Here is a 25,610-nt window from a genome sequence, read left to right as displayed (position 1 = left end):
AATCCCCTGGATAAACTTACCAAGCTTCATTTTAAATCTAGGTTCCAGAACCTCCCTCCTCTGTTGGTTAGGAACCTTCTTCTCATTTCCAGCCTAAATTTACTCAAAGGCAGTTTATCCCCCTTTGCGACTTGGCCAACATTGTCCTTTAGCTGACACAGCTCTTCCCCTACCCTGGAGTTTTCCCTCCCTGATGTATTTACAGAGGCGCCATGGCCTTAGTTTTGCTGAGCTAAATAAGCCAAGCTCCTTCAACCTCCTCTTGTAAGACCAGGCCTTTCATCTTCCTTGAACATGGGTCTTCAGAACGGGTCACCAGACACAAGGCTGAGCAGGGAACAGTCTGGGACGCGGGCAGCAGCCTAATCTGCATTTTCTGATGCTCTTAAATTGGTCAAAGCCAACAGCTGAAGTGGGGAAGCAGAGTGGGGAGATTGTGGTGGTGTACAGAGCAGCACCAATTAAATATAAAGTCCACAAGCCAGGCCAAGATGCTTCCACTGACATGACCCCAGGATCACTCGCAGCCTGTCTGAGGTCAGGGATATGTACAGCATTAACACACACTAGCGCTGAAATCTCCAGTACCCCTGACCCCACAGTCAGTGTCTGATGGCAGCTGAAATAGTTTAAGAAATATAACAGCCTCAGCCAGCACTCTGTGCCGATGACTGGGGGTGCCACTGGCTCCCCCCTCTCTGCATCCAATGACTCTGCTCAGCAAAAGGACCTGGTTACAAACCTGCCCCTCCCAGGCTCAGACTTTGCATAAGAGGTTTCAACCCAACACACATTAAAACAACCTAGTAACAAGCTCCAAAGCAGACACTAAACTCTGAAATATCGAGAGTCTTTCAACTACTGCAGAATTGCTAACTAGGCACAGAGGCTTGGGAGTAGGGGAGATCCCCTGTGCTCCCATCAAGTGCGTCTACACTGAAAGGGAAGTCTGCAATTGTAGCACGAGTAGGAATGTCTGCACCAGCTCAAAGTTAGCCAGTTCACATAATAGTAGTGTAGATGTGATGGCAGGGATTCAGCACAGGCTAGGAACCAGAGTACACACCTAGGGTCCCGGGCAGGCTTGTACTCTGGCAGCTGGTCCACAAAGCCATGTCTATACTACTACTGTTACCCAGGCTAGCTAGACTAAAGCTTGCACAGGTATGGCTATTTGCGCTACAATCGCACCTGCCATGTGGATATATGCTCAGGGCTCCTGTGACCAGGCACGGTCCTACTTCGGGGGTGCACAAGATCTTCAGAAAGTGTCCTTGGTTTCTTCTTTATAAGCCCAGCCCACAGGTCCCTCTCTCGGGCAGGCACAATAGAGAGCCTAAGAATGGCCAAACGGGTCAAACCAATGGTCCATCTAGCCCAGTATCCTGACAGAGGCCAATGCCAGACGCTTCAGAAGGAATGAACGGAATCAAGCAATTTCAAGAGATCCGTCCCCTGTTGTCCAGTCCCAGCTTCTGGCATTTGGAGGTTTAGGGACACCCAGAGCATGGGGCTGTGTCCCTGACCATCTTGGCTAATAGCCATTGATGAGCCTATTCATGAACTTATCTAATTCTCTTTCGAACCAAGTTTTACTTTAGGCCTTCACAACCTCCCCTGCAATAAGTCCCAAAGGTTGACTGTGTGTTGTGTGAAGTGTTTTTTTTTTTTTTAATTTAAATCAGATTTTTCTGATAAAATGCTTTTTGAGGAAAAAACCTATCTAAAGATACATTATAGCTCAAAGATCTCTCACCATGAATAGGGATTATAAATTCTAATTCTATAGTATGAAACAATATATTCATGTAATGTTTAAGAAAAGTTTTGTAAATGAGTTCCAATAGTTCATGGATTAGGGACCCAATCTTATGGGGTTCCACAGGTTTCTGTACTGATTTCCATGCTGTATTTTGCGGAGGTTTCATCTACTCATTTCATGAGGTTGGCAAGTTCATCTTTGCTGCCTGCCAGGCCGTAAATGTCACCAGCAAACCGAAGATTTGAGATTGTTTCCCGCCCTCCCCATGCTGACTGTGCATCTGTGATCTTCTAGGGTATCAGTCACCCTGCGCTCCAAGTAGATGTTGAACAGTGTGGGCGAAAGAAGGCAGCCTTGCCGGACTCCAATAATTGTTCAAAACCATTCTCCTATTGTGCCATTGACTAGAACTGCACTGCTGACCTTGGCATACGGTTGTTTAATGGTAAGAATAAGCTTACAACCAACATTTTACTTCTTCATGGTTGCCCAGAAAGCTTCGTGCCATACTCTGTCAAACTCCTTCTTGAAGTCAACAAAGACATGGTAGATGTCCTGCTGATGTAAGTACTTCTCACACAGAACATGAAGACTGAAAATCTGTTCTGTGGTATCTCTTCCAGCACGAAAGCCAGCCTGTTCTTCAGCAATGATATTCTCCGTTTGCAGCTTCGATCTGTTCAATAGGATCTTCAACATCACTTTGCTGGGATCATAGAATCTTAGGGTTGGAAGAGACCTCAGGAGGTCATCTAGGTCCAAACCCCTGCTCAAAGCAGGACCAAAACCAACTAAATCATCCCAGCCAGGGCTTTGTCAAGCCAGACCTTAAAAACCTCTACAGGATAGAGATTCCACCACCTCCCTAGGTAACTCATTCCAAAAAAAGGATTTTTGGCTAATCAAGCTTATAGTCTGGTAATTTTGACACAACTGCAGGTTGCCTTTCTTTGGCAGAATGATGATTAGTGACTGTGTCCACATGGAGGGCCACTCAACGGTCTGCCAAATCTTGTTGAGTATATCTATTACTATTTCTCCTCCAAATTTCATCAGTTCGGCTGGGATGTCGTCAATATCTATAGCCTTCCATTCTTGAGTGATTTCACAGCTGTCTCCGCTTCTTTATGGAGTATTGGAAAGTCATCCTCCTCTGTTGAATCTGGGCTGTCTAGGACAGTAGAATGTCCATTTGTCTGGTGGTTGTATAGATCAGAGCAGTAATTTGTCCATCTAATGATGTCCTTTTCTTCTGTAAGATTGTTCCCTTCTTTGTCTTGAATTGCGTTAGCTTTGGTCCATCTTTCTTTCATCAGATCTTTTACAATCTGGAAGGCTCGTTTGCTATTTTTATTATTGATACACTCTTCAATTTTAGAGCACTCTTTTTCAATTCGTATCTCCTTGGCCACCTTCATTCCTTTCTTGATCTTTCTGCCAATTGCTCTGTACTGATCAGCTCCCTCAGTGCTGCTCGTCTCTCTTGAGTTCTCTTCTAATGTCTCACATTTGTAGTATTTCATTTGTGACACAAGGTTTTGTTTTCTTACGGAGTTTCCCAAGAATGTCCATTGCTGCCTCATTCACTACAGCGTTGAAATTGTTGGTCATTGTTTCTACGTCTTCCCGTAGAGCAAGCAGCGGAGCAAGTTTTCTACTGATCATTGCTTGGAATGACTCTGCAATACTTCAGTCTCTGAATCCTTCTGAGTCAAACTTGATTCTGGTGAACTTCGGCCTGATGATTTTCCTTAGCCGCAGCCAAAAGTTTAGCATCACAAGGTCATGATCACTTCCAACATCAGCACTAATACAAGTACTGTAGTGCAATCTCTTATCATGAAAGTTGAACTTACACATGTAGGATTAAGTACAAAAAAAAACCTGCATTCAAAAATAAAACAATGTAAAACTTTAGACCCTCCAAGTCCCCTCAGTCCTACTTCTTGTTCAGCCAATTGCTCAGACAAACAAGTTTGTTTACATTTGCAGGGGATAATGCTGCCGGCTTCTTGTTTACAATATCACCTGAAAGTGAGAACAGGCGTTCTCATGGCACTGTTGTAGCTGGCATCACAAGACATTTTATGTGCCAGATGCACTCAAGATTCATATGTCCCTTCATGCTTCAAACACCATTCCAGAGGACATGCGTTGATGCTGATAACGGCTTCCACTCAATAACCATCCAAAGCAGTGCAAACTGACGCATGTTCATTTTCATCATCTGAGTCAAATGCCACCAGCAGAAGGCTGATTTTCTTTTTTGGTGGTTTGGATTCTGTAGTTTCCACATCGGAGCGTTGCTCTTTTAAGACTTCTGAAAGCATGCTCCACACCTCATCCCTCTCAGATTTTGGAAGGCACTTCAGATTCTTAAACCTTGGGTCAAGTGCTGTAGCTATCTTTGGAAATCTCACATTGGTACTTTCTTTGCATTTTGTCAAATCTGCAGTGAAAGTCTTCTTAAAAACGAACAACATCTGCTGGGTCATCATCCAAGACTGCTATAACATGAAATATATGGCAGAATGCAGGTAAACCAGAGTAGGAGACATACAATTCTCCCCCAAGGAATCCAGCCACAAATTTAATTAATGCATTTTTTTTTAAACGAGCATCATCAGCATGGAAGCATGTCCTCTGGAATGGTGGCCAAAGCATGAAGGGACATATGAATCTTTAGTGCATCTGGCACGTAAATAACTTGCAATGCCAGGTACAAAAGTGCCGTGCGAATGCCTGTTCTCACTTTCAGGTGACACTAAATGCTGCCCACTTCTTATTATCTCCCGTAAATGTAAACAAACTTGTTTGTCTTAGCGATTGGCTGAACAAGAAGTAGAACTGAATGGACTTGTAGGTTCTGAAGTTTTACACTGTTTTGGTTTTGACTGCAGTTATGCAACAAAAAAAAAGAACCATTTGTAAGTTGCACTTTCACCATAAAGACATTGCACTACAGTACTTGTATAAGGTGAATTGACAAATACTACTTATTTTGTTTGCCATTTTCACAGTGCAAATACTTGTAATAAAAAATAATGTAAAGTGAGCACTGTCTACTTTGTATTCTGTGTTGTAACTGAAATCAATATATTTGAAAATGTAGAAAATCATCCAAAAATATTTAATAAATGTCAATTGGTATTCTATTGTTTAACAGTGTGATTACAACTGCAATTAATTTTTTTCCATCGCGATTAACTCAAAAAATTGAATCGTGATTAATTGACAGCCCTAAAAATAATACCAACACCTAGCTCCTATGTAGCACTTTCCATCCACAGATCTCAAAGGAGGTCAGTATCCTTATTCCCATTTTACAGATGGGAAAACTGAGGCACAAGGAGTGGTGATGACCAGCCCAGTCACCCAGCAGGCCAGTGGCAATTGAATCCAGGTCTCCCAATTCCCAGCTCAATGCCCTATGTCCACATAGCATCCCAGGTAGCAGTGCTAGCAAACATGTCTCACAACGAATAGACTACAGCACGGGTATTGCCTGGAGGCAAACTACGTCCACGAGGAAATGAGGTAAACTCCTTGGAAATCAGGGACAGCTACACCAAGAGATCTAAGCACTAAAACACAAAGAACCTACCTTCCCCCACCCCCAAACATCAGGGGGATTAAGACATTAAAACCTACAAGGGAAAAACAGAACAAGAATCCCAGGCACTTTGAGTCCCAGATAATCTGCTGCTTGGGTTCCCAGCTAACCACTCCAACGAGGAAGGCATTCTCAGCCAGAGGGAGCTTTGGCGACTGGTCACAGGATACGGAGGCTTTCAGCTTCTGCCTCCAAACTGGCCCACATCAGCGGCAGCTAAAAAGCAGCTTCTTCCAACAGCTGCTGGGTGGCCGCAGTGAAACGAGGGCAGATGGCCTCGATATGGTTCCTAGCAAGGTAGCTGCTCTCACTCCCAAAATGGCAACCCAACCAGCCTCTGAATAGGCCGAGACCCTGGCCTTTCCCCTCTTCCTGAACACATACATAGGGATCACCCAAAGACCCTTCCAAGAGGGTTTAACTGAGGTAAACAGGACAGTACGAAGGCTTTCCTCACATGGCCCAGTCAATGCATCTGTCTCCTGCCATGAGAGATCTCTCATTGGAGAAGTCGCCATGGCAGCCACAGTGCTATTAGGGCCAACAGGGACAGTGATTTTTCTCTAACCTGTCCACAAGGAAGCGATGCCCATTGATCTTATTCCACAGAGCCTGCCCACCAGCCACAACAGGTCCTTGGGTCACAGCGAGCCCCACAACCTTGTGGTGGAAAGTTACCAACCCCGAGCCGCCCAGTCCCCACACAGCGCCACTGATTAACAGCACCATCTGCAACGCTCTCGCTGAGAACTAGGCAGGCCAGGATCCGCTGGCATCACTCATCTCCTCGCGGCCACACCTGAGCGAAGGGCGGCCAGAAGACGGGCTGCACAGCGCCATGGGCTGCGCGGGGCCCCATCGACTCACCTTTGAGGTCGGCGTTCAGGTTAACGATGAGGGGGCTGTTCTTCCAGTCGAAGGCCGTGAGCAGGTGAAGGAAGCGAAGGAAGCCCACCTGAGGGGAGCTGCGGGCAAGACAGAAACCACTGTAATGGGGTGAGAGAGAATGTGCCACCTGCACACGGAGGAGCTCCAAGCCAGGAAGTGTTACATCAACGAGCCAGGCATCTCCTGTGTCTGCCTCTTCCAGAGAGAGGCAGTTTTGTCTAGTGGTTACAGCAGGGGGGGCTGGAGTGAGCCACTCTCATAGTGGGCAAGTCGCTTCACCTCTGTGCCTGTTTCCCTCCCCATAAAATGGGGGAGGATACTTGCCAGCACCACAAGGCAACAGACAGGCTTAATTAATGCTCGTGAGGTATTTGGTCTGAGGCTCTCAAAGCACTCCCTAGCAGCGTGTGGCCTTATAAACAGCACAACTTATGGGGAGAGATCAGATCCTGAGTGCAGCTACAGAGCAACCAGGGGGTCTCACGGTTCCAAACAGGGATAAAACTGATCGTTATTTTAAAGCCTTGCTGGGTTCTGTTGAATCCACTTGCCCAGGGCCAGTGCAGGATCGGTCTCTATGGTACATTTACTAGTATTTTGTTCCATCTAGTTTTAAACATGCCAAGTTTCCCTGGCTAACTAGCCAGACTTCCGCTGCCAGCATGAAGCTCCCAACATATGTGTGGAAGCCATCTCATCAACACCATGAACCCAGGAGTCCTGACACCCATGCCCGTCTAGAAGCAGGACAGGAACAGCAGATGGGAGTAACAGGTTCACGCTGACCCAGACTCATGTTCAGCTGCGGGAAAGCAAGAGTGTGACCCTAACCGAGGATGGTTAAACTCCAGAGGAATGATTAGTACCAGGGGAACTGCACAGATGTTTATTCCCATAGCCCCTTGGTGTGGCTGCATCTCCAGAGACTCCCATCCCCGACCTGGGGCACACATCCCCCTTTATCTCACAGCCCTTCTGCAGCCAGGCCCCTGTCTGCTGATACACCCTCACTTCCGCGCTGCAGCAGCCTGGAAGCTGGGCCCTGGGCTTCCATCCCCCCAGCCTTGGCTCCTGCCATGGCACCAAGCTCAGGGATTTCGCCTTGGGCTTCCCCTCCTGGCAGCTCCGGGTAGCCCAGGCTCAGGGCTTCTTCCCCCTGCCAGGGCAGCCAGGGCTCGGGGCTTTCACCCACAGCTGCAGCCAGGGGCTGGGGTCTCTGCTTCTGCTCCCTCCCACCACCCCACAGCTCAGGGCTTCCTCCTCCAGTGGCTCCTGAAATCGTGAAATTGACCAAATTTGAAAACCCTCTGGCCCTGAAGTTGACCAGAATGGACCGTGAATTTGGTAGGTCCCTACTCATCGCCCATGGTGGCTCAGGGCTTTGGACCAGTCACCCATTCAGCTTCTCAGGACTGAGCTGGTCCCCAACTGCGCTTCATTAATAAGCCATTAAAATCGCAGTGAGTGTGCTGGGGTGGACTCCCAGCCCCACCCCCGTCCTCTCCCAGCGGCCCAGGCAGACTCCCAGCCGCCTGGGCAGACTCACCCAAAGCACCCTGAGAAAACAGGAGCAAGTTAATCCAACACAAAAAGCAGTGAGGCCAGGGCTCCCTGGTTCTCACCTCGGCGGGGTGAAAGGTGCTGGGTGCAGGAACAGAGACGCTGCCAGCAGATCCATGCACTCATCCGAGAGGCTGTCACTCAGTAGCTGGGCGCGGACCCAGCGCTTGGCTAACCGGGAGGTGCCACTGAAGGCGGGGTGTTGCTGCTGGAGCCTGCAGGGAGAAGGAAGAGAAACAACAGCATCACCTCGTTATCCCAGTCACCCAAGCCACCCCAATGGCCTCTGATTGCAGAGCTGTGAACGGATGGATGGTTTGCTGTGAGTGCACTGCAGGCACTGGGTTTGCTGGGGTTTTCTGGCGAGGGAAGGGGGAATGGGTCAGTCTCATTCGCTCCGTAGCCTCGCTGCTACAACTGCTATTACTTTGATACTGAGCGACTGCCCAGACCCACCAGTCACCATAACTGGAGGGGAAGGTCTCTCAGATCTAGCAGAAAGCTGCCAATCAGTTTCCTACCCACAATGCACTCCTCTCTCCCTCTGCCCCCCACAATGCTCTGCCCGTTCCTTATAGATGTCGAGAGCTGGAGGACCAGTTCCCTACTGTGACACTGAGCCAGAAAGGGTTACACAACTAGCAGGCTAAATGACCCAAATGCAACCTTTAAAGACATATTAGAAACGTATGTAAATGGTAATTAGGGCCATTCCTTATAAATAGCTTACATAGCCATGTCCAATAACTACAGCAAGCCTACATTGTTAGAGAATTAGAGGTAAATACTAAAGGGTATTCGTATGTGTTTACTTATATCTTGTTAGAGATTAACAATGTAACCAGATGGTTCCTGTCTGTTACTATAGCCTCGAATCAGAGATTAGAAGGAAATATTAAAACATTTAGATGGAACCTGGGTGTAATAATACCATTACTATAAACTCCAAAGAGAAATACAGACAAACCATCTATGAACTCTTAATGGGTAATTATCTTATGCTGATGAATACAACTAAGTACCTGTGTGTACACAGGAAATAAAAAAGGTTTTACCTCAAAGCTGCAATGCTTCACCCAAGGAATACCTGCTGTTAAGAGGCTATCATAGCCGGCCAGAGATCTATAAAAGAACTCTAGGGCCCTGATCCTGTATCTCAGATCTGCTTAAGCTTGGTCAGGGGAAACTTGAGTCAGGAGACAGAGGTCTCCAGCTCCAGTCTGGATTGCCCTGCTATTTCCCATGGAAAAATTTGAACAAACTCTTTATATGGACTGTCTATTCGGACTATAACCTGATGAATTGGTTCTGGAAAGAACTTTTTGCAACTCAGCAGCTCACCGTCTCTACTATGAAACTGGCCTAAGAACTTTATTCATATCTGTATGTACAATGATCTTTTAACCACAATACTCTCTCTCTCTCGTTTAAAATAAAATAAATCTTAGTTTAGTTAATAAGAATTGGCTGTAAGCATGTATTTGGGTAAGATCTGAAATATTCATTGACCTAGTGGGTAATGTGTCTGATCACTTGGGATTGGTAGGACTTTTTATATGATGAACAAGATTTTTCATAATCCTCATCATATTTGACTTGGCTGTCTGGGTGGGAGCCCAAGGCTGGGTTACTTTAAGGGAGTTGTGGTTTTGGCTTCTGGGTAGCCAGGAAGGTATTGTAGAAGCTGTTTTGTTGCTGGCTTGGTGATCCTAATTATAACAACCACTAGTTTGGGGGATCGTCTGTCCCATTCTTTGCAGTTTGCCCTGATTAAGCAATCTCAGTGTGGCCCCTCCAGGCACCAACGGTCACACCTACAATGCACTCCTCTCTCCCTGCAGGGCATACCCTCTTCCTTACCCGTGCAGAGAGCTGGTCAGGTAGGGCAGGTGGAGTGTCTCCAGCTCCAGCCGCTGAGACTCCTCTGTGTCCTGGTATTTCAGCATCCCCTCCGGAGTGACCACCTCCTTCAAGATCTGGGGCTCCCTGTGGTAGGCCACTTGGAGACGGAAAACATAGCCATCCTGAGAGAGAGCGGGCAGGAGAGTGAGCTATGGCAGGTGGGGGCAGGAGCCCAGAGCAACATACACAGGCTGTGCCTTGAACTTGTATCCCCAAGGCAAGGATGCAGAAAAGAAAAAGTTACTTATAGTATCTGGAGGTTCTTGGAGATATGTCATCCCTCTCAGTTATCCACTGTGGGTACGCACGTGCTCCATGTGCCTGGAGCTGGAGAATTCTGAAAGCAGTGACTACTGGTCTGCATACACACCCTGACTCACCTGGTGCCTCCAACCAAGGAAATAAAAGGCAGGGTGACCACCTCTCCAGTTCCTTCTCCACCATGAACCACAGAAGATCCAAAGCAGAGGGGAAGGAGGGTGGGTAGTGGAACACAGAGAGGGACCACAGATCTTGAAAAACCTCCAGTTATTACAAGGTAAAATAACTTTCTTTTCTTTTCTGAGTGCTGGTCCCTCTGTGTATTCCACTGTGGGTGACGGACAAGCAGGACTATGAAAGGAGGAGAGTGTGAGATAGTAAACAGCAGAGCCAAACCAAGGACCGCCATTCCAGAAGATGCACCAAATGGAGGAATCCGCTACCAAGACATAGCATCTCACAAAAGCGTGAAAGCCGCTCGAGCTACCCGCCTTGCGGATATCAAGTAAAGGCGCTTACTGAAGCAATGCCATGGCCATTGCTTGCACTCTTGTGGAATGAGCTCTTACCCCATGAGGAAGGGGGAAGACTAGACAGCCGGTGGGCTGTATTTTGCTCTGCCGAGATCCATTTGGAGATTCTTTAAGAGGAGATGGCCTGACCCTTTTTGTCTAGGAGAGTTTCGGATTGGTTTTATTCTCTGCGGGTAAAAAGGCTCAGGCTTGCTGAACATCGAGGGATTGGAGCCTCCTTTCTTCTGAGGGCGCAAGAGGTTTTGGGAAGAACACAAGTAAGCGAACTGACTGGTTCAGGTGAAACGCAAACTGCTTAAGGGTTAATTCAGGGTGTAAATGTAATGAAACTGGAATACAATGCCCCAAGCTCACCAGCCCTCCTGGCTGAGGGGATGGCAACCAGGAATGTAACCTTCATGGACAGGAGAAACAAGGCGCAAGAAGCTAATGATTCCTGACTGTCTGAGAGATGAACAGGTCCCTGGTGGCGTTCCAACACGGAGTCAAAATATCATTCACCACAGAATCGTGTAGCTCCCACTCACGATCAACAGCACAATGTCTGCTGAGAGACTCCACTAGCACATTCTGGTTTCCTGGGAGGCAGACTGCCAACGCACCTGCTCTGCGGATTGATCACTTCTGTGCACAGGGGAATAGATCTCGCTCCTCCCCGTTGGTTGATATAAAGGACAGTTGTGATGTTGTCCAACATCACAATGGCACAGTGACCTTGAATGAGCGGGAGAAAAGCTTCACAAGCCCTTCAAAATGGCCCGCAACTCCAGAACACTGATGTGCACCCTGGACTCTCTAGATGTCCAATGTCACAACCCAATGGCCCCCTCCCCTAGGAAGGCAGATCAGCACTGTATATTGCTAATGCTGTTGCAAGCATCGCAAAGCATTTTGGGGAGGGTTAAAGGTGTGAATGGCGAGTGGAAGATTTCTTTGCAGGTTTACGAGAGGCCGAGAGAGGGGGAGAGGAAAGAAGAAAGCAGAGAATGGGTTAACTCAACGCTGCAGCTAGCAAGCTCAGTCCGAAGATAAGAAGCTGACTCCAGCCCAAGGCCAGCTGCTACCTGCCAAGACAGAAAGGGAGACGTCCAACCCCCCTGCCCAGCCATGAGAAAGGAAAGTTGTTGAACAAAATGCAGGGGCCGGGAAAAGGAGCGAGACGGCAAAGGCCAGCCAGGAACAAACAGAACTGTCTCACGGCCCTGAAACCAGTGTGTTTTGGGGAAAGTTGAAGAGATCACAGAAAGCCAGTTTGGATTGGCACAAAGAGCACCAGGAGCCGAGTTCCCTGAACGAAAACCCACCCAAGGAGCTCAGGACTTAAAACCCTCTTGAGAGCTGAAGCAACTCGGAGAGCACAGCGGATCCTTGGATGGCCTGAGCCCACGACAGCACTCCCCATCCCCCCCCCCACCTCCCTTCTTCTGACGTTACACTCAGACTTGGCCAGTCTGGGTGGTGCGTGTGCAAGTATGAAAGTGGGTTAGGGACTGGGGCATTAACGCTTTCTTTCTTCCCCTGAGTGACATGGGAGCATTCCCAGCACTCTCTACTGTGATTTCATTATCAGTAAAGCTTTTAAATTTAGACACTTGGTGTGCCTCATCCTCTCCTCCCCAAAAAAGATCCTGTGGCCCCAGCCTGATCAACTGTGGCCCAGGCAGATTGGTAACGAAAATCTGTCACACCAGCGCTAGACAGTTGTCCTTCTGGGCTTCCCAACCCAACGGGGTGTGTTGGTAATGATCCTTCTGTCCAGAGCGGAGGCAAAGAAGGGAACATCAACACATACCTGGCGGGGATTCTTCCACCATGATAGGGATGGTATCACTTGAACAGAAACAGTCACTATGGTGTTCACGGACTGCCAGTTTGGCGAGTACACAGTTTGAAACCACACTGGTAGGCAACAGAGATGGCATCTTGAAAATGGCATGACATAATCGCATGAAGCCATATGACCTAGGAGAGAGAAAAATCTTGACAGGTACTCGGGGGCTGCTTATGACCGGGTCAATAAGATTGGTCATAACCTGAAAGCTATCCCTCGGCAGGAAAGTCCTTGCTGTGACTGAATTTAAGGATGCCCCAATGAAGTCTAAAGTCGGCATGGGGAGAGGACAAGTTTATTGGCGTTTACACTGATCCCAAAGAGGAAAAGAGTTGCGGGATTGTCGAATGGATGCGAAAACCTCTTGGCATGATCTGGTGACAAGGAGCCAATCATCGAGGTAGAGGAAGACAGTGACACCATGGTGTCTGATACTGGCTGCTACTATAGAGAACACCTCGGTAAAAACCCTGGGGGTGGTAGCAATGCCGAAAGGGAATACTCTATTGAAAGTGATCAGAGCCCACCACGAGTCTGAGAAAGCGTCTGTGAGTGGGGTTGATGTCCATGCGAAAATAGGCATCCTTCATGTCAACGGTTGTAAACCACATGTCCTTTTCCAAGGATGGAATTCCAGAGGACACTGTGACCGTGCAAAACTTGAGTTTGTGAATAAAGCGGTTGAGACGGCAGGTTGAGAATGGGTCTCCAACTGCCTAGGAAATACATCGAGCAAAAACCCCTCCCTTGGTACTGAAGAACCCACTCTATCACTCCGCACTGTAAGAGGGACTCCACTTCTCATTTGAGAACATTCTTGCAAGGGTGGAGGTGGGGAAGGGGGCTTTGGAGGGGGCAGGGACGTACACTCCATCATATAGCCAGAATGGATGACATTCGCATGCACTTGTCCACTGTTATTGCACTCCAGGTATTGAAAAAAAAGAGAGCTAGACAACGACCTCGAAAGCATGCATATGGGTCAGGAAGAGTAGGACTTAAGTAGTTTGCAGCCCCCATTGGATTGGGATAAGGAAGCAGAGGCCAAGCAGGGCTTTTGAACTCCTGCTTCTTACAGGTTGGGTCAAAAGGCCTCTGGTGATAAAACTGCTGAGCCATCGGTCTAGGCTTGTATGGTTGCCGGGGGCAGTTCTGGTTGCCCTCTCAAAGGGGAGGGAAGAGGAGACTCCCTAGCAGACCAGACCGGCTCTGTGGAATGGTAGTGGTCCCATAGCCCCCAGTATAACCAATAGGCTGGATCGAATGAGGGTTGCGGAGGTTCCCATGCCATGGGGTACCAACAGTTCCAAGCAGGTGATGAAGTGGAGGTTTGGGACCAAACTGGTCCAGACTTTGTGACTAGCAAGGTGTGTCTTGGAGGAGGGAGTGATGGTTCATTGGGCGGTTCAGAATCTCCTGATGAGAAGAAAGTTGAATCTGGGTCCAACAGAGGTACCACCAGCGCCACTGGATGGAAGCCATAGCCAGAAGATGGAATGGGAGACCGACTCCTCCCAAAGGTCAGCTCTCCTGGGGGAATCGAGGGAGGGACCCGAAGGAGGGGGAGACTTGGCCTGGGAGAAAGAATTTGTTCTCTGGAGGAGCGTAGGTCTCGGCTCGTCCTGTAGCAAGGGGGCTCCCATCTGCCCGAACCACCGGAGTCACAGTAGAGACCATCGTCTTCCCTGGCAGTGGCAGAAAGGATGGTACTGCAGGTAACTGATGATCTCAGGGATCTGTCTTCCATTGGTGGCTTGTGTTTGCGAGGTAACGGTGCTGCCAGATCGCCATCTGGTGCCGATGGGAGCCCTAGACTTGTAAACTTTCTTGTCACGCTGAATCAGACTGCCTTCTTCAAAGAGGATTTGGAGAAAGACTTAGTCTCATGCTTATGAGAATGCTCCCTGCTCTCCTGAGAAGACCCCAACAAGAGATCTTCAGGGCAGAAGGCACCCCTTGCTGAGTCAGGTCTATGTATAGGGGGGCTGCCCCAGCCTGGGTCTGATCAGCCCAGAGTCCTGCACATAGCCCATTACCAGAAACAGGGAGGGGAGTGGAAGGAGAGCTCCCCAAGCCTGGAGAGAGACTAACTAAAAAACAGATAAGACTTTTAAGCTCAAACCTCTAAAAGCTACTTACAGCTATCTCGATCTGTGCTCACCAATAAAGGAATAAAGCTGAAGCTTCAGACACTGGACGTTATGACCATGACCATGCGGCAACGAGAAGGAACTGGGGAGGCAGTCGGTCCACCCCACCCTTTATCTCCTTGGTCAGAGGCACAAGGTGAGCCAGGGCACGTGTGCGGACCAACAGATGCTGCTTTCTATGTTCTCCAGCTCCGGGCGCACGCGTACCCAGAGTGGAACACACACAGGGACCAGCCTTCCCAGAAATGGAGCTGCACGCCAGCCTCATGCCTGGTGGTCCCTGCAACCTGCCAGCCAGAATCCCAGCTCTGTGGCTGGCGGCGTCAGCCACTGTACACACCCCACAGCCCCTCTGGCTCCCTCGCAGGAAGCCACACACAAAAGATCCTTGACTCCTGAGACCAGCCCATCAGAGAAGGATCCCTGCCTGCCCCCGCCCCAGATTCCCTTGTCTGTACCTTGTATACGTCTGTGTGGGTGGCCGCAGGCCGGCAAAGGAGTTGGTGCTGCTGGTTGAGGAGCTCGGCCAGGCGGAGGTGGAAAGCGGCTTTGACACGTTTGATGGCTTCTTTGTCCTGCGGCCACTGGCCGCTCCCTTCCATGTGGCACACGACTGAGGGGTTAAAGCAGCAACAAGAACATGGTGAGCCCAGGGCAGCAGTGAGAGACAGGTCACAATGCAGAGGGCTGGGCGGCTTAGTGGCTAGAGCAAGGCACTGGGAGAGCCAGGACTCCTGGGTTTGGTTCCCAGCTCCAGCACAAATGCAGGACTTCACATGTAACCTCGGGCAAGTTATTCCCCCCCAAGCCTCAGTTTCCCCTCCTTGCTACCCTACCTTTCATTGGGGCTATATACGCCGGGCAGGGCTTCTCAGCCAACGGAAGCAGCGACTCCTTATCCTTGATCCTCACATGGTGCAAATAATCCGGTTTCATGGGGGTTGGAGGGAAGACCTAGGACACAGCCAGACTGGAGTTTGATGGGGTGATATTGGAGAACCAGGAGGAGACAATTCCCTATCACGGTACAGTCAGGGCACCATTCCCATAGATCCCAAGGTGCTGGATCGCCCACCTCTGCGGTGCCACCATCCAAACTCCAGCTACCCAGGGCTGGCTTGGGGCCTAGTGCTCCCTATGGCCACAGGCAAGACCCAGGTTGGCCTCCTGAACCGGCTCTTCCGCTCCCCAGCAGGGACTGGGAGTGCTGTGAAGGCCGGGGGCTCGTCCCCAGGAGGGGAGAAGGGGACCAAGCGTTGCTCCCTAGCAAGGCTGGCTCCTCCACCCAGGCTGGGTCTGAAGCAACAGCCGCAGCCTCAAGTCCTTCCAGTACCTCACAGCAGCCATTCCCTGTCCCCAGCCTTCCACTCCCAGCTCCTGTCTCCATCCCACGTGGCTCCTCACCATGGGTAGGATGTTACCCAGCCCTCCACCCCATGCTGAGCCTGCTGGGGGGTGAAGGGGGCACAGTCATTCCCATCGCTCATGCTCCCCCTCCCCCCCCACGCACACACATATATATAAAAGACTCACATCCGTGTATCTGAGGGCCGGGTGGGTCCCCTGCACGGCCGTCACCGTCAGCGGCAGCCCCTCCAGATTCCAGAGCTTGCGGCTCAAGTCGTCACAGGAGCGGACGATGCTGACCATGGCCTCCTCCCCAGTCCCTGCAGGCTGAGAACCCCCCCGATGGTCAGATGACGGTGCTCAGCCCTCCCCCCACCCCTTTGTAAGTGCAGGTGCAACGGAACCAACCAGGGACCCCTGCCCTCCACCAGGCTGGCATCCTCAACCACGGCAGCAGGGAGCTGCAACCCTCCTGCTGCTTCTCCCACTGCGCAGCTCTGCCAACTGACCAGTTCCCCCACCAACTTCTCTGCGTCCTGCCAAGCGCAATCACCAGGCCAACACCACCAGGGACACGGAGCAGTCTGCATACCGGCAGCTGCTCTCTGCCACCACAGGGAGGGAAAGGAGTACAAGGAGCCAAGCACAGCGCTGCTGTGGGCTGTTCTACAGTTGCCATGTCCCACCCCAGAAGTGGCTGCTTTTCAGTGGCAGCGGAAGAGATCCCTATAAAAGGGACTAAAGGAAGCACAAAGAATTATACTGTACACGCTAAGGGAGAAGCTGAGGAAGTAGCAAGGCTGAAAAACACACACACACACACACACACAAAAAATGTCCAGGGCAATGCAACATGGGTGCAAATAAGAGAAAAGCTGCCAAGGGGAGGCACTGTATCATGGAGAAGGGAGGCACCAGTCCCTCCTGCTGCACAGCTCGGCTGTTACATTCCATACCACACCACACCACTACCGGGACAGGCATCTGCAGAGTATACCACCGAGGAGGGAGAGGAAATGTCGAGGGTGCCTAGATAGCCCAGTGATGGGCACATAGTCAGCAAAGAAGAGAGAGGCATTTCCATCCATCACCCTCAGGAGAGGGCCTGGACCAAACAAAAGAACAGGAACAGAGACAGATTTCAAAGACGCAGCTCAGAGGGGCCGTGCTAAGGCAGATGGATCGACAGCTGTAGGATGCCTGATTTTATGGGACAGCAGCAGTGCCCTCTGCAGGACCAGTTAGTAATTGCAGATTGAGGTCTTTAAAAGGCTGCCCCAACAAAGGGTAGGAAGGTTTGTTCACCCTTTCTCCGCTGTCTCCCTCTCACTGCCCAATGTTCCCTGGCCTGGCTAGCAGGGGACATGCACACAGGAAATACAGAATCTGTGACCTCCATGACACAATCTTAGCCTTAATGATAAAATAAACAGCTCCGTGCAAAATCTGCTTTGGATTGTGGAAGTCAGAGATGGGTCCCATCAAATCCATCCCCCAGAGTCATGGCAGGACCACTTCCGAAGGTGCTTTTATAGCTTTTAGGCAAGCAGCAGGGCTGGGTGAAAGTTTTCCATCTAAACTGTTTTTCAACAGAAAATCTGATTTTTTATTAAAACATGTTTTTTCCACAAAAAGCATCTGCTTTCTGTGGAAAATTTCAAATTTTGATAACAAAAATCAAACACCCCAAAATCAAGTTATTCTGTCTAAAACCTGAAATATTTCTATTTAGATATCCTGCATCAAGAGAGTTTGGTGCCTCATGGGAGTTGTAGTTTGGTTTCCTTGCCTCGCCTTGTGTGCCCATTCTCCTCTAGGGGCTGGGCTCCATCTCCCAAGGACTCCCATGATGAGAGATGCACAAGGAGCAAAAAAGAGGGAGTAGGGACATAGGCAGAGTGAGATTACATAGCTCCTGAAAAGGTGAAGATGAGGCACTTGGCTTGGATGGGGGCACAGACAGGGAGCCAGCAGGAGGTTGGAGGATGGGAGAGAGGGGACTGAACAGCTGGAGAGGACGTTAGCGGCAGAATCCTGGAGAGAGTGGAGGGGAAGGAAAGGAGGTTACAGGAACCAGAGCAAGGCAAGCTAATCGCAGACCTGGAGAGGAAAGGGGAAGAGGTGACGGGGAACCTCACGGCTGGAAAAGCAGGAAGGTTCTGGGTCAGGACCGAGGGCGTCAGGAGGCGGTGTTTGTGCGGGGAGCCTCAGGGCTGGAAAAGCAGGAAGGTTCTGGGTCAGGACCGAGGGCGTCAGGAGGCGGTGTTTGTGCGGGGAGCCTCAGGGCTGGAAAAGCAGGAAGGTTCTGGGTCAGGATCGAGGGCGTCAGGAGGCGGTGTTTGTGTGGGGAGCCTCAGGGCTGGAATAGCAGAGGAACTGCCAGAAAGGATTATGAAACAGCCACAGAGCCAGTGAATTTGCTGCACCGGCTCAGGGCCTCACTGAGCGTTCAGACAGGTACATTTCCTGTCCTTTTGATAACCTCAGCATCTCACAAAGTAGCAAGCCAGGAGTCCCTAGGCCCCAGAGCTACACCCCTCACACCCTGGCTCCTTCCACAAACCCCCGAGAGAAACCTCCTGCGCCAACCCTGGGATTTTAGACAAGACCTCACCTCTCTCCCAGCTCTGATCACAGACTCCAGCATGGCTCCTGAGTAGCCGATGGAGGATTCAGGAATATCTGCATGGCTACAAAGACAAACCAAAGCAAGAGGAGCTGTGAGATGCGTGAGGCCCCACCCTTGGAGGTCCAACCTCCTGCAGAAATACACCCCCATCACTGACAAGCGCCTGCTGGAGCCCTGGGAATTCATCCCCCACGGAAGGTCAGGGTTATGAGATGAAAGAGATCTAGCAGGTCACCTCGTTCCGCCCTCGCCCAAGCCAAGAAGTTATCAGGAACACCCCCGAAGGAGCCTGGGTTCAGAACTGCTGGAAGAGCTCAGAGAATTACAGGCTTGCTGGGTTCACAGCCAAACCTCCCAACCTGCCAGGGGCGCTGCAGCTGCTGTTCTCGGATCTCTGCGGGGCAGGGCTGGAAGGGAGCAGTAGAGCCAAGGGGAGCTTTTAGTTCAGGGTGAGGGTCTCGTTTTCGGACACTAAGCCGAAACTGCCAATTGCAGATGTGCAGAGCAGTAGGTGGATGAACACCCTGCACGGATGCAGCACCTGCCATCTTAAGGTCTCAGAGAACTTTACTAGGGGGTAAAATCCCCCTTTTAGAAATAAGGAAACTGAGGCACAGAAGGATGAGGCCACTTGCCCCGTCCCCCACCCCCAAGGTCCCACAGAGCCAGTGGCAGAGCTAGGAATAGCATCCAGGCGTCCCCACTCCCAACAGCCTTGGTTGTATCGACAGGGTAACGGCGGCTAATTGCTGGCATCCTCCTCGAGGCTCAAACCTCACCCAGTAACTTGTGTCTGAGAACAGCATAAGTCCTGATGTGACATGGGGTGACCCCCATCCACACCAGAGCTGGTACAGCCATGCAGAGCGAACCCGGTTCCAGCCAGCGGCTAACCCACCAGCTGACCCCCCGCCCGCTCCACAGCGCCCCTGATCAGGCAGCGCGGCAGTCACTCCGGAGCCACCGTTCCCTACTCACAGCCACAGCAGGTGCTTGACAATCTGCTCAGGGATGAGGCGCTTCTGGCACATGGTTTCTGCGCCCCACACCACGGCCTCGCAGATAGCACCGTCCTGGAACCGCCTCAGCTCGGACTTCTCCCCCCAGAACTTCCGGAACTCGGCCGCCTGCGGAGAGAGCGGTCAGAGCACAGCTCAGGGGAGCAGGCCGCGGGTTCGAATGCCGCCCATAGCGATTGCAACCACCAGCTGTTACCACCCCATGTCTGGTGGGGTGTGTGGGGCGGGGGGGCATGTGGGTGTGTGTCAGGCCAGTTCCCACTAGACAGGCGTCCAAAAGCCACCCCTCTAACTGGCTGCAAACCTTGTTAGCAAGGCCCTGGAGATGGAACTCCCCCCATGCATGGAGGTGGGGCCCCTCCAGGTCAGGGAGACGCACGCTGGCAGGGCGGGACATGGATGCTCAGACTGTGCCCTGGAGCACAGCAGCCACTAAAACGGACTGAGCAGAGTCAGACTCACAGGGGACTTGGTAGGCGGAAAGAGCCTGCCAGGGAGAGACCACAGCCCCCAGCTCTATTCCAGTGATGCTCCAGGCCCCCGTATGCCCAGGATCTGGCTAAACCGGATGCAGCAGAGACCCCCCAGCCCGTGGAACTGCTCAAAGGCCTAAGGATTTTCCCTGTTATTATGTCAGAGTTGGATCCACTCCTGATCTGCCAGGGGGTGGAGGAAGAGATCAGGTGCAGGGTCTCGGTTCAGCTCCATCGCTCCTCTTCCGGACTCATCCCTTTGAGTGCATTGCCCCCTCCCCTGGCGTCCCCTCCTCCAGCACAAACACACATTGCGTACTACCTGGCCTATCGCCACCCACAAACTGATATCTGCCAGTCATGGGGTCCGATTTCCCTTCCGGCACCGTGGTGCTTCTTCCCAGCCCGCCCCTAGGCCGGGACAGCGCTCCCTGTAAACGCCCTCAAAGCCGCCACGCCGTCCTCCTTCCGGCCCCTCTTTAACCTGCCCCTGCTGCAACGCCGACAGAACGCTCAGCAGCCCGCGTGCGGGGGCCGCTGCTTAGCGCGAGGGTCGCCTGCCATCACCTGCCCCTGCACCCGCGTCGCCCTGCTGTCTCTGGGACTTGCATCATAAGCTGGTTGTGCCAGGGGACCGGCCTTGTTAGCCCTTTGTACAGAACTTAGCATGACAGGACCTTGAGCGAGGCTTCCAGGGGCTACTGCAACGTAAGCACCACCCCACCCCGACCCCGGGTAGGAGCAGCCTCGTCCTCACCTCTGGCCGATCTGCCTCTGGTCCCCTCTCCAAAATGCTAGCAGCAAACTCAGGGGCGAGTAAGAGCCCGAACGACAGGTGTCCGGCGTCCTTGTGCTTCGGGGGCTCTGCGCTGACAGGCCACTGGGGAGAAACAGGGAACACCGTATGAACGGAGCCACCTTTGCTACAGCAGCACCTGCCCAGGCACCACCGCCCCTCTGCTGGGTACATCCACCCCCCCGACCTGCTCCCCGGTATCCCTGCCCTCTGGGGAGCTGAACTCTGGAGCCAGGCAGACAGGGTGGCGACGTACTCAAGAGCCCTACCCCGGCCCCCACCAGCCTCTGCTGTAGCGCTGCTGGGCCGGGGCCTGGTTATCCAGATCAGCTACAGCCCAGCAATGCAAGTTCTCTCACTACCCCCATCACCAATGGGTCGCAATCCCTGTCTGGGAGCGACCCCACCGAGAGAGGGGAAGTGTGGTGGGGGGGGGGGGGGTTTGCAATCCCCACGGCCTCTCTGCTGAGACCACCAAGCCAGGACAGCAGGGAACTGGAAGGAGCTCCGCCCATCTCAGTCAGCAAACAGCTACAGCTTTTTACAAGTTTGGGTCAACTTTTGACCCTGGACTGGATTCGAACCAGCAGTCTGGAAGATAGCCAGCCCCCTTTGGGAGGGGCACAGGGCAAGGACTCTCCCTTCCCACCTTTCCCCAGGCAGCACTGCAATGGAAGGAGACAGGAGGCCCGAGGAGGGGGATATTAGAGAAGCAGCTGCTGCGTTACACAGGAGGCTCTGTGAAGGGGGCGGGGTGGCTTACCTGCGGTGCCTGGGGCAGGGAGTGCGTCAGCAGCAGCACCCTCTCAGACAGCCCTCGCGCCAGCAGGGAGGTAACGAAGGGCAGGGCCGCAGCTACGTAGTTCCCGCCTCGATCCATCAGCTCATTCAGCAGCTGCATCTTCTTGCAGGCTCCCTGCAGCTTGGAGACGTGCTTCAGGCTGCGGCAAGGGAGGAGAGAGCCTCAGTCACCTTGGGAAATGCCCCTGGGCTTCCCCCTGCCAAGCCACTTCAAGGCAGCGGCACCTGCAGGATGCTCCCAAGGTCGGAGGGATGCTGGGAGGGGGGCACGGGCCAGGAACTGGGCTACACTCACAGGATCGAGTGCACACAGCATCATCCAGCTGGCAGGGTAAAGCCTGATACAGCGAGGACCAGCTAAGCTGGGATTCCCAGCTCTCCCCAGTGTGTACTAGGAGTTCCCAGCCCTCGTGGCTCAGGGGAGATCAGACCTCGAAATGGCCACCGAGGCCAGCCATCCCAAACAGCTGGGATGTGTGCACAGCACGCCCTGTCTGAGGCAGGGGAGCAGGGGGCTGCCACCCTGACCTGCAGGGGGAGGAGGAGGCGGCAGCTGGGAGGGCAGATGATGACCACAGAGTTACCCGGGCTGCATCTGCGCTGCGCTTTTGCCAGGATCCCGCGCTGAGCCTGGGACAGCCAGCTGCTCTCTGACCGATCCCCAAGCCACGGTGAACACACTCACTGGAAGACATGGTCGAAGGTTCTGATCAGGGGTTTAGGGGTCATGAGCAGCAGCTGGAATCCATCCACTGTTCTGTCGTCCAGAACTTCCATCGAGCGCTTGGCTTCGAACTGGACCTGAGGGAGGGGCAGTCGTGAACTGAGGGTAGGGGAGAGTTCATGCCACTGGCAGTCTGAGCATAGGTCCTTCAGTGCCTGAGATCACCCTGGCTCCCCGGTCATCTGCAGCCCAGCTGCAACCCACACCCCATTCCGATCTGGGGGCAGTCCAGACTCTGAGCCCAGCCAACCCTTGGCCCCAGATCTCACTGCTGGACAAGAGGCACCCTAAATAAAAGGACTCCAGGTTGGAGCCAATTCAGCTTAGTAAGGAGACGGCACAAGGCTCCAGTGCTGAGCTCGCAGATCCACCCCTAAAGCATCAGACTCAGTTCCGGGGCTAGAGCCAGGAACAGCCATGCCTGGGGAGCGGGACCCGGATCCCTCATCACCTCCAACGGTGTCTCTGCGTGGCCAGCTCAAAGCAGCAGTTCCCCCCTCCCATGGCTGGTCATTTTGGGCCCCCGACATTAACCTCCCATTGCCCTGGAGGGTGGCAGTATGTTCTGTGCCTCGAGGAGTTCAGGGCTGTTAATCTAGAGACGTTCACCAGCCCTATATACACACTTTAAAAAACTACAGAGAGAATTTTAAATAACGACCCTTTGCCCTAGCGGCCCAAAGCAGCTTACACAAAACACTAGTAACAGACAGGGATCAATTCACCCACCCCACTGAAATGCAGCCACCTCTGAGGTGGAGCAAAGCAGCTGTTTAACTGGACTACAGCAACGCAATATACCTGGGCACAAAACCTTCAGCACTTTGGTAATTCCAACTAGGATAAAATGCTACCAGATGTCACCTCAGCAACACAGGCGAGGGTGAGCACATCACCCCCATCCTCTGCTCTCTACGCCGGCTTCCCCTAGAATTGCTAATCAAGTTTAAGGTCTCAGTCCTTGCCACACAGTGCTCCATGGCCTGGACCCAGAGTACCTAAAAGAACATTTACAGCTCCAGGACGAAGACCGTGGCTGACAACTTCGCTCCTCCTGCACAATGGAACTCTCACCAGTAAGGGTAAAGCTCGTCTGTGCGGGAGACAGAACCGTCTCTCGGGATGATCGGAGACTGCCGAATGAACTGCCCCAGGAGCTAAGGACTATCACAAACCTCACCACTTTCCACTCCAAGTGCAAGGAGCAAGTCTTTGATCTGCCTTCTCCAACATGAACACAAGAACGGCCATAGTGGGTCAGACCAATGGTTCATCTAGCCCAGGATCCTGTCTTCCGCCAGTGGCCAATGCCAGATGCAATGAACAGTGATCCATCCCCTGTCATCCAGTCCCAGCTTCTGGCAGTTGGAGGTTTAGGGACACGTGGGGCATTGGGTTGCATCCCTGACCATCTTGACTAAAGGCCACGGATGGGCCTATCTTCCCTGAACTTGTATAGCTTTTTTTTAAAATCTAGTTATGTTTTTGGCCTTTACAACATCCCCTGGTAACGAGTTCCACAGGTTGACGGTGTTGGGGGAAGAAATACTTTCTTGTGTTGGTTTTAAACCTGCTGCCTGTTAATTTCATTGGGTGACCCCTGGTTCTTGTATTAACACGAAGTGGTAAGTAACACTGCCCTATTCATTATCTCCACGCCTCTCTGTCTCCCGTAGCCTCTCCAGTTCAGCCAGTCTGGCCTCAGGCACAGGTGCTGGAACTAGTGGGGCTGCCGCACCTCCTGGCTTGAAGTGGTTTCCATTATGCACAAGCTTCACAGTTTGATTCAATGACTCTCAGCACTCCCCCTAGACAAATTGTTCCAGCGCCCCGGACTCAAGAGACAGTCCTGTGTCTCTGGGGGCCATGAGCTGCTTGCCGCATTCGGCGTAACAGACTGGATCACATCCACTCTACAGCTCGACTTCTGCCTACATTATTGTGACAGGCCGCTAGGCTCAGCGTACAGCCCACGCTATCATTTTTAATCAAGCACACACGCACGCACACACACACCAAACTACCAGACAAACTCACCCCAAGAGTCACAAAGTCGCTCCTCTTTCACCTGGAGAACTCCCTCACAAAACCCCTGCCCGCTAGCTCCTCCGTCGCTTTGGAGCCAGCTTCTGAACCCCCCGTTCTCCCTGAGTTAGCCCCACTCCTTCAGCAAGGGGTTAAGGATCAAAGGACAGCAGACTAGAGCCCCGTAAGCGAGCGCGCAGCTGCCTGGCTCGGCGCACACAGCAAAAGGTGCATTTAGCGGCAGCAACAACCAAAGCAAGACACTCGAACACACACATTCCTCCCTCTTGGAAGAGGAAGAGAGCAGAAAACACACAACGTGCTAGTCGCATTGCTTAGTGCGCTACTGGAAGGCTCTCAGTTGCTACGGTGAAGAATGTGATATGAAAACCGATGTGGAATAGGAGCGAACACAGTGGTTTAGGAGGAAGAATCCTGCATCCCTGGAGGGATAAGAAGGTAGATATTCATACTCAGATCCCAGCTCCTGTAAAAAGTACCCAGAGTCTCCAATGATCACAAGCAGGCAGAGAGCCTGGTTCCACACGGTCTCTGAAGACAGCACTTTAAGCTGCATAGCTAACTCTAGAGCATGCTGGGACATGAGCTCAGCTCTCCCTTGATAGGAAGAGCCCCACCTCCAGAATCCTGTTCTTCTGAGGTCTCCCATCCCAGCACACACAGGGCCTTACCCTGCTTAGCTTTCTGGGCAGGACACAGCACAAGCGGCCAATGCACAAGCTGCATCTTTCCTCCACTTGCTTGTCTGTAATACACTATGGCTGGGATAGAAAAGCCTCCGACTCTGAAAGGGGAAGGGGCGTCCCAGGCAAGGGGACATTGGCTCCTGGTACCAGACAACAGGCCCGTGCCAGGACAAAGGCACTTGGCAAGACCAGCCTGGAAACAGCAGGCAGCGGGCGCCTTGGGGAGGAGAGAGAGAGAGAGAGAGGTGGGACTCTGTGTGGATGCCCATCAGTAACACTGCCGGTACCTGCTTGTACTTGCTAGCGGTCATGTCGGCGCAGAGATTCACCAACCCCGAGGGGTCCACAAAGACCACGTCGAACGCCTGGTGGAAGTCGGCCAGGGTGGGCTGGAAGAGAGAGCATGCGGCTTAGCACCCACCGAGATAGGTGCAGCAACAGACTCGGCGCTGCCCCGCCCCTTAGAGTAACAGCGACTCGCAAACGCGGAGCACAGCCCGTGTGCCGTGCAGGCCATCCACCCGCGCAGCACAGTGGGCAGGGGGTATTTGCATCACTGGACAGAGAAGACGAAGGCGTGGCAGTTAAG

At 52.1% G+C, this 25,610-nt stretch overlaps 1 protein-coding gene across 5 annotated transcripts in view; it reads right to left on the bottom strand.

The window, feature by feature from the left end:
- Positions 1-25,610, bottom strand: part of NOL6 (nucleolar protein 6) — a 67,439-nt gene that overhangs the window by 31,641 nt on the left and 10,188 nt on the right. For all 5 annotated transcript variants that reach the window (XM_039544984.1, XM_039544985.1, XM_039544987.1 and 2 more), the window contains exons 10-21: positions 25,309-25,410; positions 22,251-22,366; positions 21,528-21,705; positions 20,726-20,848; positions 19,455-19,603; positions 18,462-18,537; positions 16,034-16,174; positions 15,337-15,454; positions 14,959-15,113; positions 9,684-9,847; positions 7,886-8,038; positions 6,243-6,340 (exon numbers count right to left, since the gene is read on the bottom strand). In XM_039544984.1, the coding sequence (XP_039400918.1) occupies positions 6,243-6,340; positions 7,886-8,038; positions 9,684-9,847; positions 14,959-15,113; positions 15,337-15,454; positions 16,034-16,174; positions 18,462-18,537; positions 19,455-19,603; positions 20,726-20,848; positions 21,528-21,705; positions 22,251-22,366; positions 25,309-25,410 (1,573 nt within the window). The remainder of the gene's footprint in view (positions 1-6,242; positions 6,341-7,885; positions 8,039-9,683; positions 9,848-14,958; positions 15,114-15,336; positions 15,455-16,033; positions 16,175-18,461; positions 18,538-19,454; positions 19,604-20,725; positions 20,849-21,527; positions 21,706-22,250; positions 22,367-25,308; positions 25,411-25,610) is intronic.

Source organism: Mauremys reevesii, linkage group 6, assembly GCF_016161935.1.
Source record: "Mauremys reevesii isolate NIE-2019 linkage group 6, ASM1616193v1, whole genome shotgun sequence".
Taxonomy (NCBI): domain Eukaryota; kingdom Metazoa; phylum Chordata; order Testudines; family Geoemydidae; genus Mauremys; species Mauremys reevesii.
Note: the sequence above shows the minus strand (reverse complement) of the source record. Positions and strands in the feature narration are given on the sequence as shown.